The following is a 15435-nucleotide window of genomic DNA, read 5'->3' on the forward strand; positions in this document are numbered from 1 at the left end:
AATATGACACTTTTTTTTTAGGTATGTGTATATGGTACCATTATAAAGGTACCACAAAGGAAATATTATTTCCTACATGGTAAAAGGTAAAGTTCCCCGTGCATATAGCACCATGCCATGAAGGCACATTTAGGGGATGTGAGGGTAAGGCCACATGTATAGAAAAGTTTCATGTGTAATCAGACAGAAGTGATATCTTCGCCTTGGAGCTTGAAAAAAATGTCTTGAATGAACTTACCGTATGTTTATGAGGTCGTCATAGATACTAAAAAAAATACGCATTCTACGATCTCTTTCCACAAGACATATCGATACCATTTAATATCAGTTTCCGTGGTAACTTCCACAAATCTCCTGTGGACGGGGGAAAAGTTTTACAATATGAGAAAGTAACGGCTGACGACATACATCGAAGGAAATCGATGATGGATTCTTCTGTGCACTTCGCTGCTACTTTATGCCTCTGACGGGACAGTTTGTTACACAGAAGACAGTCTCTGAATGCACAGTTCAGGGTTGCTACGATTTTTTTGATTACGAAATTCCCTGACATTTCCATGTTTTCCAGACCAAAAATGAAATTTTTCCAGACATTTCTAGCATCATAATTTTTGCTTTTGAACCTTGTGTTTTTCAATTAAATACGATAGTCCGTTAATTATTATGAATATTTACTTTCACAACTTTTTTTTTTTTTTTGCAAATTTCATTCTACACACACAAGAACACGTGAAAATTCGAAGAGTAAAATGTAAAATTACAATCGGCATCAAATGTATTGGGTGCTACAATCACGTGCATCTAGCCTTCAGGCTAAGGTAACAGAGGTACATTATTTTATCATAACAGATCTCCACAATATAAAAACAACAGAAAAAGTTAATAAACCATACACAATTTTTCATTTTCTGGCGGATTCATAGTGCCGTAGAAAATGCTGCGTTTTTTGCTTACATTTATAAGTACACAGCATGTGGAGAAATTTTCGTTGAATATACGAACTCTATAGGAAATGCCAACAAGACTAAGATCTATAAAATAATAGACGGTAACCTCATCTTCACCAACCGTTCCGATAACATATTGTCAATGCACTTTAGTTATCAATCAGATATCTGGACTGAAAGTTTTACTTTGATATTCTTTCTAATATCTAGTATTACAAAAGTGAAAATTTATTACAGAAATTCGAAGAAACCATAATTTTGCACAAGACTGAGAATCATAAGAACAAAAGAAACAAGTTTCTTAACTGAATCTCTTTTGGGAGTGGAATCACAAGAACCGAATCCAGAAGTGGAAGTAAACTGCTTGTTCATTTTACAACTTTTTCTCTTGGAGACTCCAAAATGCACGTAAATTCCAGACGATCTGCAAAATTCACTGAAATTTCCATGATTTTTCCCTGACAAGTCAAATTCCTGGACATTTTTCTGTTTTTCAGACGCATAGCAACCCTCCCTCGACTGTACCTCATTGGTCAGGTCGCTCAAAATGGATTAAGCTTGGTTCTATTAAACTTCCCAACCTACTTGTGCGCTGAACTATCTAATATCTGTATGTTTTATATCAAGACAATGTAATCTGTTGATAAAAGGGACGTTTGATCGACGGGAAATGTATACTTACAACCTTCTAATTTGGTGGAGGACTATGGTCCTGAATCGTGGATGGATTGAAAAGGGTGGGGTTCCCCATATCCCCAGAAGCATCTAAAATCAGAATAAATCGTCTTCCTCTTTATCTTAAGAGAATGAATAGCGATCACCACTTGTTGAAATTTAAAATATAACGATTACTTCTAGGATTGGCGTCTAAACCTAATAAGCCCATTTGGCGACAGATGAAAAACGCAATCTGCTGGTGGCTTTGGAGTGAGGTGAATAGCTAGTAGGGGAAAATGGGATAATGTAAAACACACTGTAAAACATCCTTCTTATCTTCGTCTTTCCAACAAAAAATGTGGTTTGTAACCAAACACACACACGCTAAATCATAGACAGGACTCATATTTCTCTTAAAACCACGCACGAAAGAAAACGACGTGGGTAACAATAAGCACTCAGTTCAACTCCTCGAAGGCCAAGTGCAGAGCTTGCTTTCTCTGCTCGCAGCTCTTCATCTCGTAATGGCAAAGCTTGCAAACCAAGCAGTGACGTCACGGTTGTCATGGCAACCAACGTAACATAACTACCTTTGTGTGCATAGATATCGCTTCCACTGATAGAGCTCTGTACTTCGGAAGGACCTGCGAGGAAAAAGCTGTTCTAAAGGGCGTGGGTCGCGTAACAGACTACAATGCACAAATACGTCTCTTTTAATACGAATGTACGAAAAAAGGATAATTTAATAAAATATTTCGTACATTAAAATGTGGGGAAATGCCATTGCACCTACTTCACTTGAATAGCCGCCACTGAATCAGCTCCGAGTGACCATAAAAGTGTCCTTCGTACCTAATCATCATTCATCCTCATCGTCACGATTAGCCTAAAGCGGCATAAAAGTGATGTAAAATAATATAATATAAATAAATACATGGATGAGCATAATTAGTTGGCAGTTCTAAAACATCAGAAATAAGACGAACATGCTTCACTAGAGCATATTGCATAAATTGGATAATTCTACACTTCTTGGAGATTAATTCAAACATCACACACACACATGAACAAACTGATACTAACAAAAAAAAATAATGTATTTCAGGTGGTCATCTTGTGATGCTATGGAGTCTTATCGAGCGAGCAATTCAGAGTATTGGGAAGGATGTCTTTAAGCGTGTGATGTTAAACTTCAGAAAAAGACCACAATACTGTTTAGCATTACAAGTGACCACTTGAAAGACACTATTTTTTGTTAGTATCAGTTTGTGAGTGTGTTTGTTTTGTTTCAATTAATTTCCAAGAAGTGCACAGATTAATTGGTTCTGATTTTTTAAAATAATCCCCAAGAACCGTAATATTTATTCCATTTGCATAATATGCTCTAGTGAACGTGTTCGTTTTATTTCTGCTATTTCAAAACCGTCAGCCAATTATTCTCATCCCTGTATCAACTAACACTAGTTTTTGTGCATGTATCTTTTCATTATCAGGATCAGACAGTGCATTGGGATTTAGCCCGGGGTCTCCTAAAGCACGTAGAACACGAGGGGCTTAAAATTGCATAGTAGCAAACATTTCATTCGACAGTACAACTATATGGATATCCGAAAACAAGAAAAGAGCCGTAAACCATGTTTAACTTCCGTAGAAACAGCCAAAAATGCATCCTCGATCATGACTTGAACCTGGGTCTGTGGCATATCGTGCCATTATTCCACCAACTGAGCAAACGAACCAACCGTAGCTTCGCGTGATTTTTCGCTTACAACGATTTACTCGTGAAAATTCCAAGCAGTGACACTGCAATGGATCTGTTGCCTTTGAGATACTGGTGACGTCAGTGGTGGTTTGGCGTTGTTAATTTTAGATGTCGCCTCCAGGGCTGGTCACTTAATTTCAGGGGTCAATCGTGGTATCCTATGTTACTTGGCAATTTGAACCCTCTCGTGAGAGGTGATCACTTTATTTTAGATACAAATGGCAGGTGATCGACGTTTTATATGTCACAGGGAGGTGATCGCTAATAAGTTTTAAATTAATTAGCGAATTATTGATAGTAATAGACGTCTCAGGAAGGGGCGATCGTTTAATTTTAGATGTCAGGGGGCGATGGTTTATTAGTCTTCATGTTAAATGATGATCTATTGCTAATTCTAGAAGGTTTGGAGGTAATCGCTTAATTCTAAAATCCAAGGAAAGGGTGATCGAATTTTTAGACATTAAATATGTAAAGATCAAAATGACCTTTACTGGTTTTTTATGTAATATTAATTAATTGCTAGCTTGATACATGGTGAAAGGATTAATTCGTATCTGTATTTTTATATGTTATTTGCATGTATGTATATGTGCTAGTTTGATTATGCTTTTGCTGGACACTAGATTCCCCATGTTTAGCTACCCCGTTGGGGTGATATCTTTCAAAAACACCGTTGCTGTGGAAATGTCCAGTGCTACGGGGTGAACGTCCACTCACTCCCAACCCGACTATAAAAAGGCCAGCTGGGCTTAAAAAAAATGTTTTTTTCCGCCTTTATGACGACGAGGAACCTTTCCTCTCGAGTTCAGTCCACTTATGGTGGCTGGACTGATGATAAAGAAAAATATAGCATTTGGTGTAAGCCAACCCTGTTGGTCGCAGATATCTAGGGAGGGTTGATCGCCTAATTTTAAATGCCTAGCGGGTCCCCTCCTCTCCCCACTTCTGCCGATGGTGACAAAGAACCTCCCACCACGGAGTTGAATATTACTTACCAGTGAGTTTTGCACACATGGGAGAAATTTAAGCGAGAAATATCCAGGATCGACTAGGACTCGAACCTACTGCTAGAGAAATCGCATGGTAAACCAGACTTGGGTTAGTCATGGTCGAGGCTGCATTTTTCGCAGTTTCTACAAATGTGCATCTCGTGCGTGTGCCAAAAATACATGCATGTTCTTATCGTGATTATTCTGTTCACGTCCGTTCATTCCATTTGAAGATAGTCATCGACAGTACCCTCAATGTTACTGGGAATATGCATTGCATGTCTGGAATGAAATGCACGACGTAACGGAAGTAAATGAAATTTATGTGTTATGCTTGGCTTTATTTGCATATAGGCGTCCCATGCTGAACAAGGCCAGATTGACTTACATGGTTGTCGTGGATTGCTTGCAACTTCGTTGTTATTAATGACAATTTCATATTGAATTTATCCAGCTACCTTTATTTTTCTTGTGTAGGAAGACTAGTCAACAAGCCTGTAAGTTTTGTTGTTGTTCGTGCGCTATAGTTTACACTACCTTAAATATATTGTAAACATTGTACCTTACAATATCTTCTAGGTGTTCGAAAAAAAGGAAAATACAAAGATGAAGCAATGTCTATACTTGAATTACTATTGTGGAACTCTTTATTTGCTTCCATGATTAAATATATTTAAAGTGTTCGTTTTTCGTATGACAACCTGACAAGCGTAAAGAGATAATAAGTATGTGTAAAAGGAAAGGAATGATAATCATTGAAAATCAGGAAGAGGAAAGTTAGTAATATAAAATATGTCATTATTCCCAGACGTTTAGCAATCAGGCCAATCAGGAAATATTCATGGAATGCTTATGTCAGTGCTTGCCGAGTTGGATTTACTGAGGAGGAGAGGCAGGAAATGGGCGAGTAGGATAGATGACCGAGAACGAAGTGGGATTCGGGAATAGAGAGACGTTGGTGAAGGAGGTATAGGGGATGAGCTCTAGAGTTCCCAGTAGATTCACATTTATTGCTGTGACGGGTTAGAATCCTTACTTTCATATTCAAATATGTGCCGGGTCCAATCTTGACGATGTAAAACGCATTTGAGTGTGCGAGTCCTTTAAAGTCCTTTTAAAGTTTTGTTTTCACCTCTCACAGCTGAGGTTATGGAGGCTCACCATTATTTAGTAGGGTAAAAGCAGGGATGTTCGCCATTTTGGGAATTTCGCCGTACTTGTGGTTTTTGTTGGAAACACTCACTGATGCCTGTAAAAATCAAGTAACATGTGCCTTGTTTCCACTGAAAACTGCACTGTGGTGAGCGAACTAGCAAGCAAGCAGTACAGTTTGGAATGCGCAGTTGCGTTTACACGGAAGACAAAGAAATTTGCCGAATTTCAATACTACTTTGGAAATTCTCATTTCGTGGCAGATAAGAATTATTTCTCTTTCTTTTAATTATTGATATCGTAACCTCAAACCTTAAGAATGTCGTGAAAAGAGTTGCTTTGGAAAGCGTGCATGTGCAAGTAAACATAAGTTGTTTTCTTTCGACTATGCATTTGCTGGTAAATTCGCCAGAGTAACATACAATGTGTCGAATTTTCCTTCTTACAGGTGATCTTTCACACACAACTTGTTTACAATACATATAAACATTTAGGCATATGTTTAACATGTTTGTATTGTATCTTTTTAAGCAGTTTTCTTATTGTCATTTGTAGGTCTTTTACACTTTGTTGTCTGACTTATTGGCAACAACTTGGTATTTCATACACTTAAACTGACGAAAAAATGATAAATAAGTTATATGGCGAATTTTCCAGCATGTGGCGGGAATTTCGCCACTTTTTCTCATTTTAATATTTTTAATATTACGTCGTAAGTATAAGTAACACAGTATTTATGTTATATTCCTCATAATCCACAATTACTACTTTTTGTATCGTATAAATTTTGTCCTTCTCCCCCAATTCGTTTAGAAGCAAAAAAATGAAAAGCATTTTGGTGGAGAACTTACCCATCCTTTACCCTATTAATGTGTAAATAGGATCGAGCTTACACACCCCAGAAAATCGATTCCAGTACCGAGAGTATGTTACCCAAGGAGGCAAGCCAGTCTTTACAGTTTCCAGGTAACTCAAGGTACGATACGCAAGTTACCTCTGTATTTACCAGTATCCCTCTCATTTTCTTCAGGATATAAATGCAGGCACAAATGACATACTACACAGCAATAGGGTGCATATCTTACAAACATTTACAACTAGTTAATGTCTGTTCGGCTTTTTATTTTTTTGAATGCCCTGAAATTTCCAGGTTCTTTATGATTTCTAGATGTCTGGGAACCCTGGAGATACTTTGGTGGTAAAACTTCGATATATCGAACATAATAGTCACAAAAAATGACCCATAACCCGGTACCCAAGTGTCAATATCGTGAAGCCCTCCATTAGCGAGGAATGTGGTGCGATTATCTCAACAAAAGGCAGTGACGGAGATCTTCTCGCATGTTTACCCAGCACGCAGGGCATGTAGGGGTTGGCAAAGAAAGTATCGGTGGAAAGTGGTCCAGTAAAGACGAACAGCGGACCACAAAGATTGATTTACGAGCTCTGCCTGCTTCCGCACGGCATGTTACGTGCACGAGGAAGGAATGTATCTACTCGCTCTGAAACAAAACTCCATTGTTCAGAACAAATAAACAAGAAGGGGAATCAATAACATCGCTTTTTGGCTGGACCTGAGATTTCCTCTTCTGAAGGAAATCATCAATTGTTTCATTATGGTAACAGGTTATTTCGTACGAACAAAGGAAGCGGCAATTGTTTATTAAGGTCGTTGAGCTTACGATAATCGTACGCTTATGCTTAAAGGGTAATGGGACTCGCGTACTACTGCAACACACAAAAGACGGCTATTAATGCTCACAAGTAATCGTCTTACCTTTAAGAGTACTCTGATTGTAATCGAGAAAGTAAAATGTACATTTTTATTTGTTCGACGTTTTCACTTAACACACACGTGTCATTGTCAGGAGCAAAGAATGATTTTTTCCTGGTTTCTTTATTGTGGTTATATTAGAATGGGGGTGGACTTTCATCTTCAAGCAGACTACAAATATAATATGTTGCATTATGGTAACATCGTAGCCTTGTAAACAAGGGGTACCGGGTTCGATACCCGGTGGAGACACATTGCACAGTGGTTCGGATCCCACTGTAGGTCCAGTCCCGATTAACATACCTGTGCATAAAGTGGACTTAAAACAAGAATTCAATAATACGTATATAAAAGGGAGGAAAAATTGAAAAGAAATTTTCAATTTAAACTTTACAACTTATGTCTGAACTTCCACTGTTGACCGCATTTCTTTGATCTACTGTTGTTCAAAGCGTGATTGTTCTACAATTTCTTACACATTGTTACATTTTACAACAATCTTTTACTCCTGACAAAGACAGTAAGTATACGAGTAGAAAAGTCGAATAAATAAAGAAGTAGATGCAGCCACAGTGTTTAATGTAATAATGGTTGTGGTCACGAAAAATCTGTGAAGATCTGAAAAGAATAACCGAACTACGAGTACGAAAGAACATATTACGAATGTATGGGAAAGTCCAGATCCAACTGTGAAAAACTTTTGACCTCGTCAGCGCAGTGGGGTGCGTCCTGCGTCAGAATACTTGGTAAGGAATCGACGTCTTCTCCTATATTTTCTCAATCTTATCGTTGCGATTAACCACTTTACGAAAATAGTAAAAGGTTCAAAATCAGACCTCTATAGCGGAGTTGTTACCTGCAACGCCCTACAAAGCCAGAGGCCCAAGCTTCAGTTCCTGCGCAAGACTTATCTTATCTTTCACTATTCACCCTCACCGCCGTGAGCAACATACAAACTCAAGAAGAAAACTGGTAAAGCTGTAGATGTTTTAATGCAGCTCAAGAGATGATTAACGCCCTTCTCTCAGAGCGAGGGGACGAAAGCGGTGTACAACGATCTACCAAGATTTCCCAAACCTCCGTAAATCCTCCAAGAAACTTCATATTGTTTCTGAATACTTACTTCATTCAATCGCTTGTTTACATGTTTGTTTACATGTTACATCTGGCGAAGAACAAATTCCAATGGAATTCATTCATCAGTAGGCTAAAATTACAAATTCAATGAAAAACATACTTTAGTAGGCCAAAATTTAAAAAAACATTCTTGTGAATACATATTTCAGTGAGCCAAAATTACAACACCGCGAAACACACCGCTATTGCATATTTAATTCAATATTAACAATCAGTGGCAACTGAACCGCATTAGGTAAATTGGAGGAAAGGAAATATGAAGGTTTCGTTCGATTCGGGTAACGACCGCAAAGTTACTTCCGGCATGCATCCGTTCCGTTTCGAGCGTGTAACGTCCCTTGACCGTTGTCCCACTTCCCAATAGTTATTGCATACGAAATGGACCTCGAATCGATAAAAGATTATCACGGAAACGGTAGTTTTCCGAAGGCAAAGAACCCATGTCAGTGTTGCTAAGTTGTGCTCTTTAGACGTTACTTGAGGTTCCAAAAGAAACGATAAAGCCAGGATAGATTTTATGTCTGCCACGCGGGAAACCCGGGTTCCATTCTCCTGCGGTAGGTGATTTCAGCTGTAAATTTTCCCGTTAATGTCCCTGCATAACTGGCTTTGGAACTTATCACCCAAGGATGATAAAGGAGGCCGGTATGTAGTGCTGATCAAAGCACCACTACCATGTACGAGAATGTGGGGGGGGGGCTTATTTCGAATCTCCTATGTGCCTTAATGGTATGATTCAATGCACAGGGGAGATCTTTACTTCATATCCTCACGTGAAATGTATGTAACGAAATCTAAATGAACTCTAAAGGCAATGTCCTGAAGATAATTCAAAGAATTTCCAATTCTGGCGCGTTCTTTTTTCTTTAATGTTGGTTGGTTGTTTGGTGTTTTAAGTTCACTTTATACACAGTAATGCTAATCGGGACTGGACCTACAGTTTAAAGTAAGATCCGAACCTCCACGGGTATCGAAACCGGGACCCCTTGATTACAAGGCAACGACGCTACCACTGCGCCATCGAGGTTTTTCTTTAATGTATTCCTAAATATATTCAAGGCCTTCTTGGACAGCAAGGTTCTCGCTTGAACAAAAGTAACGTACAAAGATGTATAAAGGCAATAAAATTGGTTACATAAAAGACCTACAGACTTGCTCTTCTCCTTCATCTTCCATATAATTGTTTTGCTCTTCAAGTTGTGTGTTTTTTACTAATAATGTGCTTGGTATGTTGTAATACACAATTACATAAAAATGTCACTAATTTTACGTTGATTTTCTCTCTAGACTGAATGCGATGATGAAGATGAGAGGTGAATTTACGAAACGGATGAAGGAACGAAAGTCTATCCTTCCTCAATTCAAAGTCTATCCTTCCTCAAGATTCCAACCCAGATATCCTGGCGAAACAACGTCCTACACTAACCATTTCGCTACGGAGGATAACAGTACTGTCGGTAAAAACATGTGATGTGAAAGACCTGATATGTACACAAAACAAATTTAGACCAACGTAAACTGCATTTCCAGACAAAGAGACTAAGAAAATAACTTACCACTAATTTGATCCATTTACTTCCGCACGAATAGACGGAAGAACAATCACGCGCATTCTTGCAAACAAAAGTTCGCACGCAACGCAAGGAAAGGGAAGTCTATCTGTTTAACGTGCTACGGAGTACAGTCGACCAGCTCATGTTAAACTGTGCCCTTGTTAGCCTAGTATGCGGATACGTAGGTCGACACATTATTATGCAAAACACTTGTACAACCGCCTCAGTGGCCTAGTGAGTGCTCGGCTCGACAAATATTCTGGGTTCGATTCCCGGCCTGGGTGTTCTATGTGTTTGTCATTTCGTCCATTTCTTGCAATTCTCATCCGTCATTACCATTGCGATTACCTCATGAAGTAGGAAGCCTCCCAGATGGCGCAGTGGTAGCGTCGTCGCCTTGTAATCAAGGTGTCCTGAGTTCGATACCCGGTGGAGGCACAGTGGTTCGGATCCCACTTTAAACTGTAGGTCCAGTCCCGATTAGCCTTACTGTGCATAAAGTGGACTTTAAACACCAACTCAATCAATCAAACCTCATGAAGCAGAAAACGCCATAAGAAAAATGCAAATAGAAAAAATATATCGGCCGTCAACAATAGATATTGCACACAATGTCTCTCAGATTTATAATTTATCATGAAGATAAAACTTCATCACAGCTCTGTTGTGCGGGTATAGATACTAACACATATGCACATCCCATGCTACAAATACCAAAAATGTACTTTTATTATTAATTTTCTTTTCACTAAACTGCTACGTAGAGGAAACATAATGGTGACTCTTGAATAAGAATCTTTGTAACTGGCGTCGACGAAAGGTCATTAATGGGCCTTGACATACAAGTGTACAGTGTACACATTAGCCACAGATTAAATGTTCACCGTTTTGAAATATGTATTAATATGTTTTCATAAGCTTCTCCGTTATATGCACTTTTCACACATTTATGACAATGCATTTCTCTCTGCCAGAACATACTCTGTACCTTTTCTTTCATTCACCGTGAACACATGCTGATTTATCGTCAAGTGTCTTTTCCCAAGTTTGTATATCAGTAAGGTTGTTTTGCTGGGCAGTACGTAAAATGAGTCCTATTAGAAGCACAGACGGGACAAATACTATTAAATCCTGTTAATCGATGTGGAAAATTCTTAACTGTAAGCATTGTTTGCTGCACGGCGCTTTCATAAAAAACTAACATTACACTTGAAATAGCACTGTATTTTTTGTGGCAGCGTTTGAGCACATTTCATACAGCACTTACATCAGGTAAATACTGTTGCTTGATATTCAACAATGCCTGTTACAAAGGATAACAATATCTTGTAGCAACAATTGCAGCAGCGAAATTACGTTGGAACTCAGAATTCTTTAGAATTTTAGATTTCAAATAATATAAAATGGCTGCGAATGTCAATTCAAAATACGTGCACAACACTAAGTTTACAGCTATACTCCACGCGAGTTCAAGTGTAATTTACATTCTTAAGAAGGAAAATGTAGAGAACATTCATTTCAGTATGATGATGACACCACAGGCACACTCAATCTTCTCCGTCACTTTCGGTTCGTCTATCGTCCGGGGTAGGCATGAATATATGGAGCTGCAACCTGCCGTTGGAGGGTTTCCAGATAGGGTGACGCACCGGCGGCGTGGCAGGCGGGGAAGGGGTCTCGGGTTCGGACATCGGCTCGGATCCTTCGCTGCCCAGGCCGCTCTCCGCCGACAGGCTCTCCTGCTGGGGGAACCCGCGGGCCGTCACCCGCAGCGACGAGGCGCTCCCGGTGTCGGACTCACGCCGGGATCTCCTGGTCGGTCTCCGCACCCTCCACCACTCCGTGCTCCTGCACGTGGACGCTTTGGGTTTCGGCTCTCGCTTCTTCCTCTCCTTGCCCTCGCGGCGCACCTCCAGGTCCAGCCACTGCAGCACCCTTTCGGAAAGAGGGTTGGCGTCGAAGTACTCCCCTCGGGCGAAACCGCTCCGCAGCTCGCTGATCTCTCTCCTGGTCTGCTCGGACAAGGACTCGTGCGTCACCAAGTATCCTCCGTCCTCGAAACTGCCGGAGACCGCTGGTCCGCGCAGAGCCGTCGCTGGGAACAAGTAGGGCAGGTAGGGACGCCGGTACTTTCCCACGATCGCCGGCTGACACTGGACTCCTTGCGACGGTAGATCCGGAAGCATTAGGTCGAATCTCGTGAGGGTCGGCCGCGGCGCGTTTGCTCGAGACAACGCCAGCTCCAGCTTCATGAGGCACGTCTCGAGGTTGGGCGCTTGAGAATCGGCGCTACTCCGCGCGCTGCCCGCCCGGGATCGCTTCCCGGTCGGATTCCCGCCGGACGAGGCCAGGACGGGATCGTCTCGAGACAGGATCGCGTGGCGGGTCCCGTCGTGCCACACGGTTCTCACGAACAGAGGGCGCTGCGACGCTTCCCACCTCGGCGGTCGAGGCGCCACGAGGCTCGGCATCATGCCACCGGAAATCCAAGCGTGTCACTTCCATCCGATCGACGATTCCGTGCCTTTAACTCTCCCGGGGGACACGAGGTGCGGGCGGAAAGGGGGAGGGGTCGCATGCAGCGCATGCGGCGACCCGCGCACGTGCTGTTACCACGTGGAAGGGCACACACGTGATGGTCTTTTTCTTCGTTCTTTTTCTGATTACGTTACATACTCATATCTGGCAATGGTCAAGAACATCGTCGGATGTTTGAAGTGACAATTTCTAGAGACACCTAAATGTCAACTTCTCTTCCACCTACAGTGCCGCCGCGCTATCTCCCGACCCCATCCACAGCGCAGAACGGTCACTTTGACAAAATTCTGTTTCCCTGCTGGCTGCTTCGAAGAGGAGGGTTTCAAATGTTGCCGCTTGTTGCCCAAAGAGGGGGAGAGGGCAGCGCTAGGTCTATAGTTGGATGTTTGAGCGCAAGTTTCATGGGTAAAAGCGGCAACAGAGGGTCACTGCCATAAAGGCGGGTCCCGCGCCGGGAGATACGTCGGTTTTACTATAATACACTCTGAACTGCATTTCGGGGACTAACAAGGTTCTGGCGTCTGGACTTGCAGCCAGGATAATCCTCTGTGGGGCTCTGTTGTGACGGACGTAATGCTTGTGATTGTCCCTTCATCCATTTCATCCTTATCTTCGCGATTAGCCAAAATTGGCTGAAAAGCGAAATAAAATAAAATAAACCAATCAATCAAATAATCGAGACCATCGTCGTTGAAAATCGAGACCATACCGCACTTTCTTATTTTGCGCCACATTTTTTGCCTCTTTTGTAAATTGTGACGTGAGGATGAACGACAATTAGAAGTTGATCGATGGAGGGACACAAACACAAGAACATCCATGCGAATACCTGGACTTGGACCCGGAACATTCGGTGGCGATATTGTCTGTCAACTACACAACGTGCTCGCCTCCGAGGCGGCATCAGACACTACTATTATACTCTATGACGGTCTTGTCTAGATAGAGGCTGTAGTAAATTTGAATGTAAGACACATGAAAATTTCACTGCAACAAAACTGCTTAATATGAGCTTTATTCAGACATACCAGCGAAATACGCGTAACTATTTTAAAGTTAATTTATAAATACATAATGTCCTGATGTATTACGAAAGCTCTACAGATCCTTTAGTACATTTAGTAGGTGAATCTATAAATTTTTTGATATGAATATTCAATTAGTGTACCAGTTGAAATGCTCCGTTACCGGCGCTGGTAAATTTTATATTGGCAAACAAAAAAAGTTTATTATATGTCCAACATTGTGTATACAACACTAATTTGGTGTGTGTATTCAACTTGTCCTTCAAGGAACACACGTTCCCTTCTACCAGGGACTCCACACCATGCACATTGATCTAAAACCTCTCAGTAGTGTGGTAACGCCGGTACATTTTCAATTTTGTTGAAACGTGTACACCACACAGGTAAGAGGTGGACAGTTCACTCCTCTTTCGATAAATGGAACTGCATTTAATGAAAAACCTTACACAAGCGAGGACAGTTGTATATCATATCGTACTTTCATAGTGATATCAACGTCGGTGTTGCCGTGCTTGATGCCAGAAAACAGAGGAGAGCATTCCACAAATGGAGGAAACATATTAACCTCAAGCATCTTTGGAGAAAAAGATTCAAGCGAAAACAAATGGCAAATCTGTAAAATGTTCTGCGCAAATGGGCCGGGCTTAATTAAAGATGACAGGAAAATGAATCTCAACTGCACCAGCTCCTCAAGGTGATAAATATGTGCATAGTGTTCTCCGAAGTTTTTGTAATGTAAAAGTAACGATTGAGCACATGCAGAATGTGCCGGAGTAGAGCTAAATGGTATTTCTTCAACTGGTAATTTGTGTTTGACGGTTTAAGGTATCTGGATCTACCCACCTTGTACTGAATCGCTACCTCAAGCTAACTTTTACACATTACTTTCACCTGCGTGTTTTTACTTGTTTTCGCTGTAGCCGTATACACAATGCATGTGTTCTGAGTAAGATAAACGGAGTGCATTATGTTGCATACATTAAATACCCTACTTCCTATAAATAACAAGTCTTGCTTAATTGTCTGTCGCTACACTATTTAGATCAACCATCATTTTCCCTTAATGCTGCCTGACACATCATTTTGTACACGGAGCTCTAATTGGAACGAAAGTTGTCAACAAAGTATCAACTACATCAGTTCAAGGCAGTATAACTTAAGGTAAATCAATGCTAAAAGCTATGCAACTTTCACGGTAATCAAAATGCCAATATCCTGCGCATCCAATGTGGAAAAATAGGTTGCAGATCACTATCAGTAAAAGCATGAAGTGTGTCATTAAGTCCACGATAAATATCGAACAGCCTATACGGAATTCTCATGACGCACGCATATAAAATTCCAAGGAAATTCGAATACACGAAGAAGGACAAACCCAATCCTTGTTCTTTGATTATGCATAAACAACAAGTCACACACGCGCGCGCACAAACACACACACACAAAACAAAAACAAGTTTCCAAATAGCAAACATAACACACAAACCGCCGTTAATAACATGCTGTCGTGTACATTGACACCAATAGATTTCTTTCGTGCTCCCCAGAGGATAACAACTTTGAATCGATGGAAAATACGGTATGTGTCAACTCAAGGGCGTAAAGACTGACAATATCTAGGTACGCTATACAACATAATAATGCTGCAAATATTTGCGCGACTGCTTCTTACCCTGCAATATAAGCATAAAGACTGTCATCATTTTTGTATTGAAATGTTTTTGTATTTGTAATACACAGGATATGAACGGATATCAATGACTAGAAAGAATGTTTACTCAAGCCTCGATATATAAATGGACAGGCTGGTTCAAAGCTGTGAACAGGCAGAGATGTTTTACGCAAATTTTGCTCAATGAGGGCTGGTGTCCCTCCACAGTCTCTCACTGTGAGAAGTTCAT

The 15435-nt window shown here is 40.7% G+C and overlaps 2 protein-coding genes across 2 annotated transcripts in view; both read right to left on the reverse strand.

Moving 5' to 3' along the window:
- The window catches only part of LOC145984974 (von Willebrand factor A domain-containing protein 8-like), a 443428-nt gene that overhangs the window by 380351 nt on the left and 47642 nt on the right, over positions 1 to 15435 (reverse strand). The gene's annotated exons all lie outside the window — the stretch shown is intronic.
- LOC145984975 (uncharacterized) lies at positions 10724 to 12442 on the reverse strand. The gene has a single exon (XM_083118429.1). The coding sequence runs from the start codon at positions 12440 to 12442 to the stop codon at positions 11519 to 11521; it is 924 nt and encodes a 307-aa protein (XP_082974555.1). The 3' UTR covers positions 10724 to 11518.

The sequence above is a fragment of the Lepisma saccharinum genome, chromosome 3 (assembly GCF_977018435.1).
Source record: "Lepisma saccharinum chromosome 3, izLepSacc3.1, whole genome shotgun sequence".
Taxonomy (NCBI): Eukaryota; Metazoa; Arthropoda; class Insecta; order Zygentoma; family Lepismatidae; genus Lepisma; species Lepisma saccharinum.

Coding starts and splice junctions, on each gene's coding strand:
- LOC145984975 (XM_083118429.1), bottom strand. CDS start 12,442: ATGCCGAGCCTCGTGGCGCCTCGACCGCCGAGGTGGGAAGCGTCGCAG.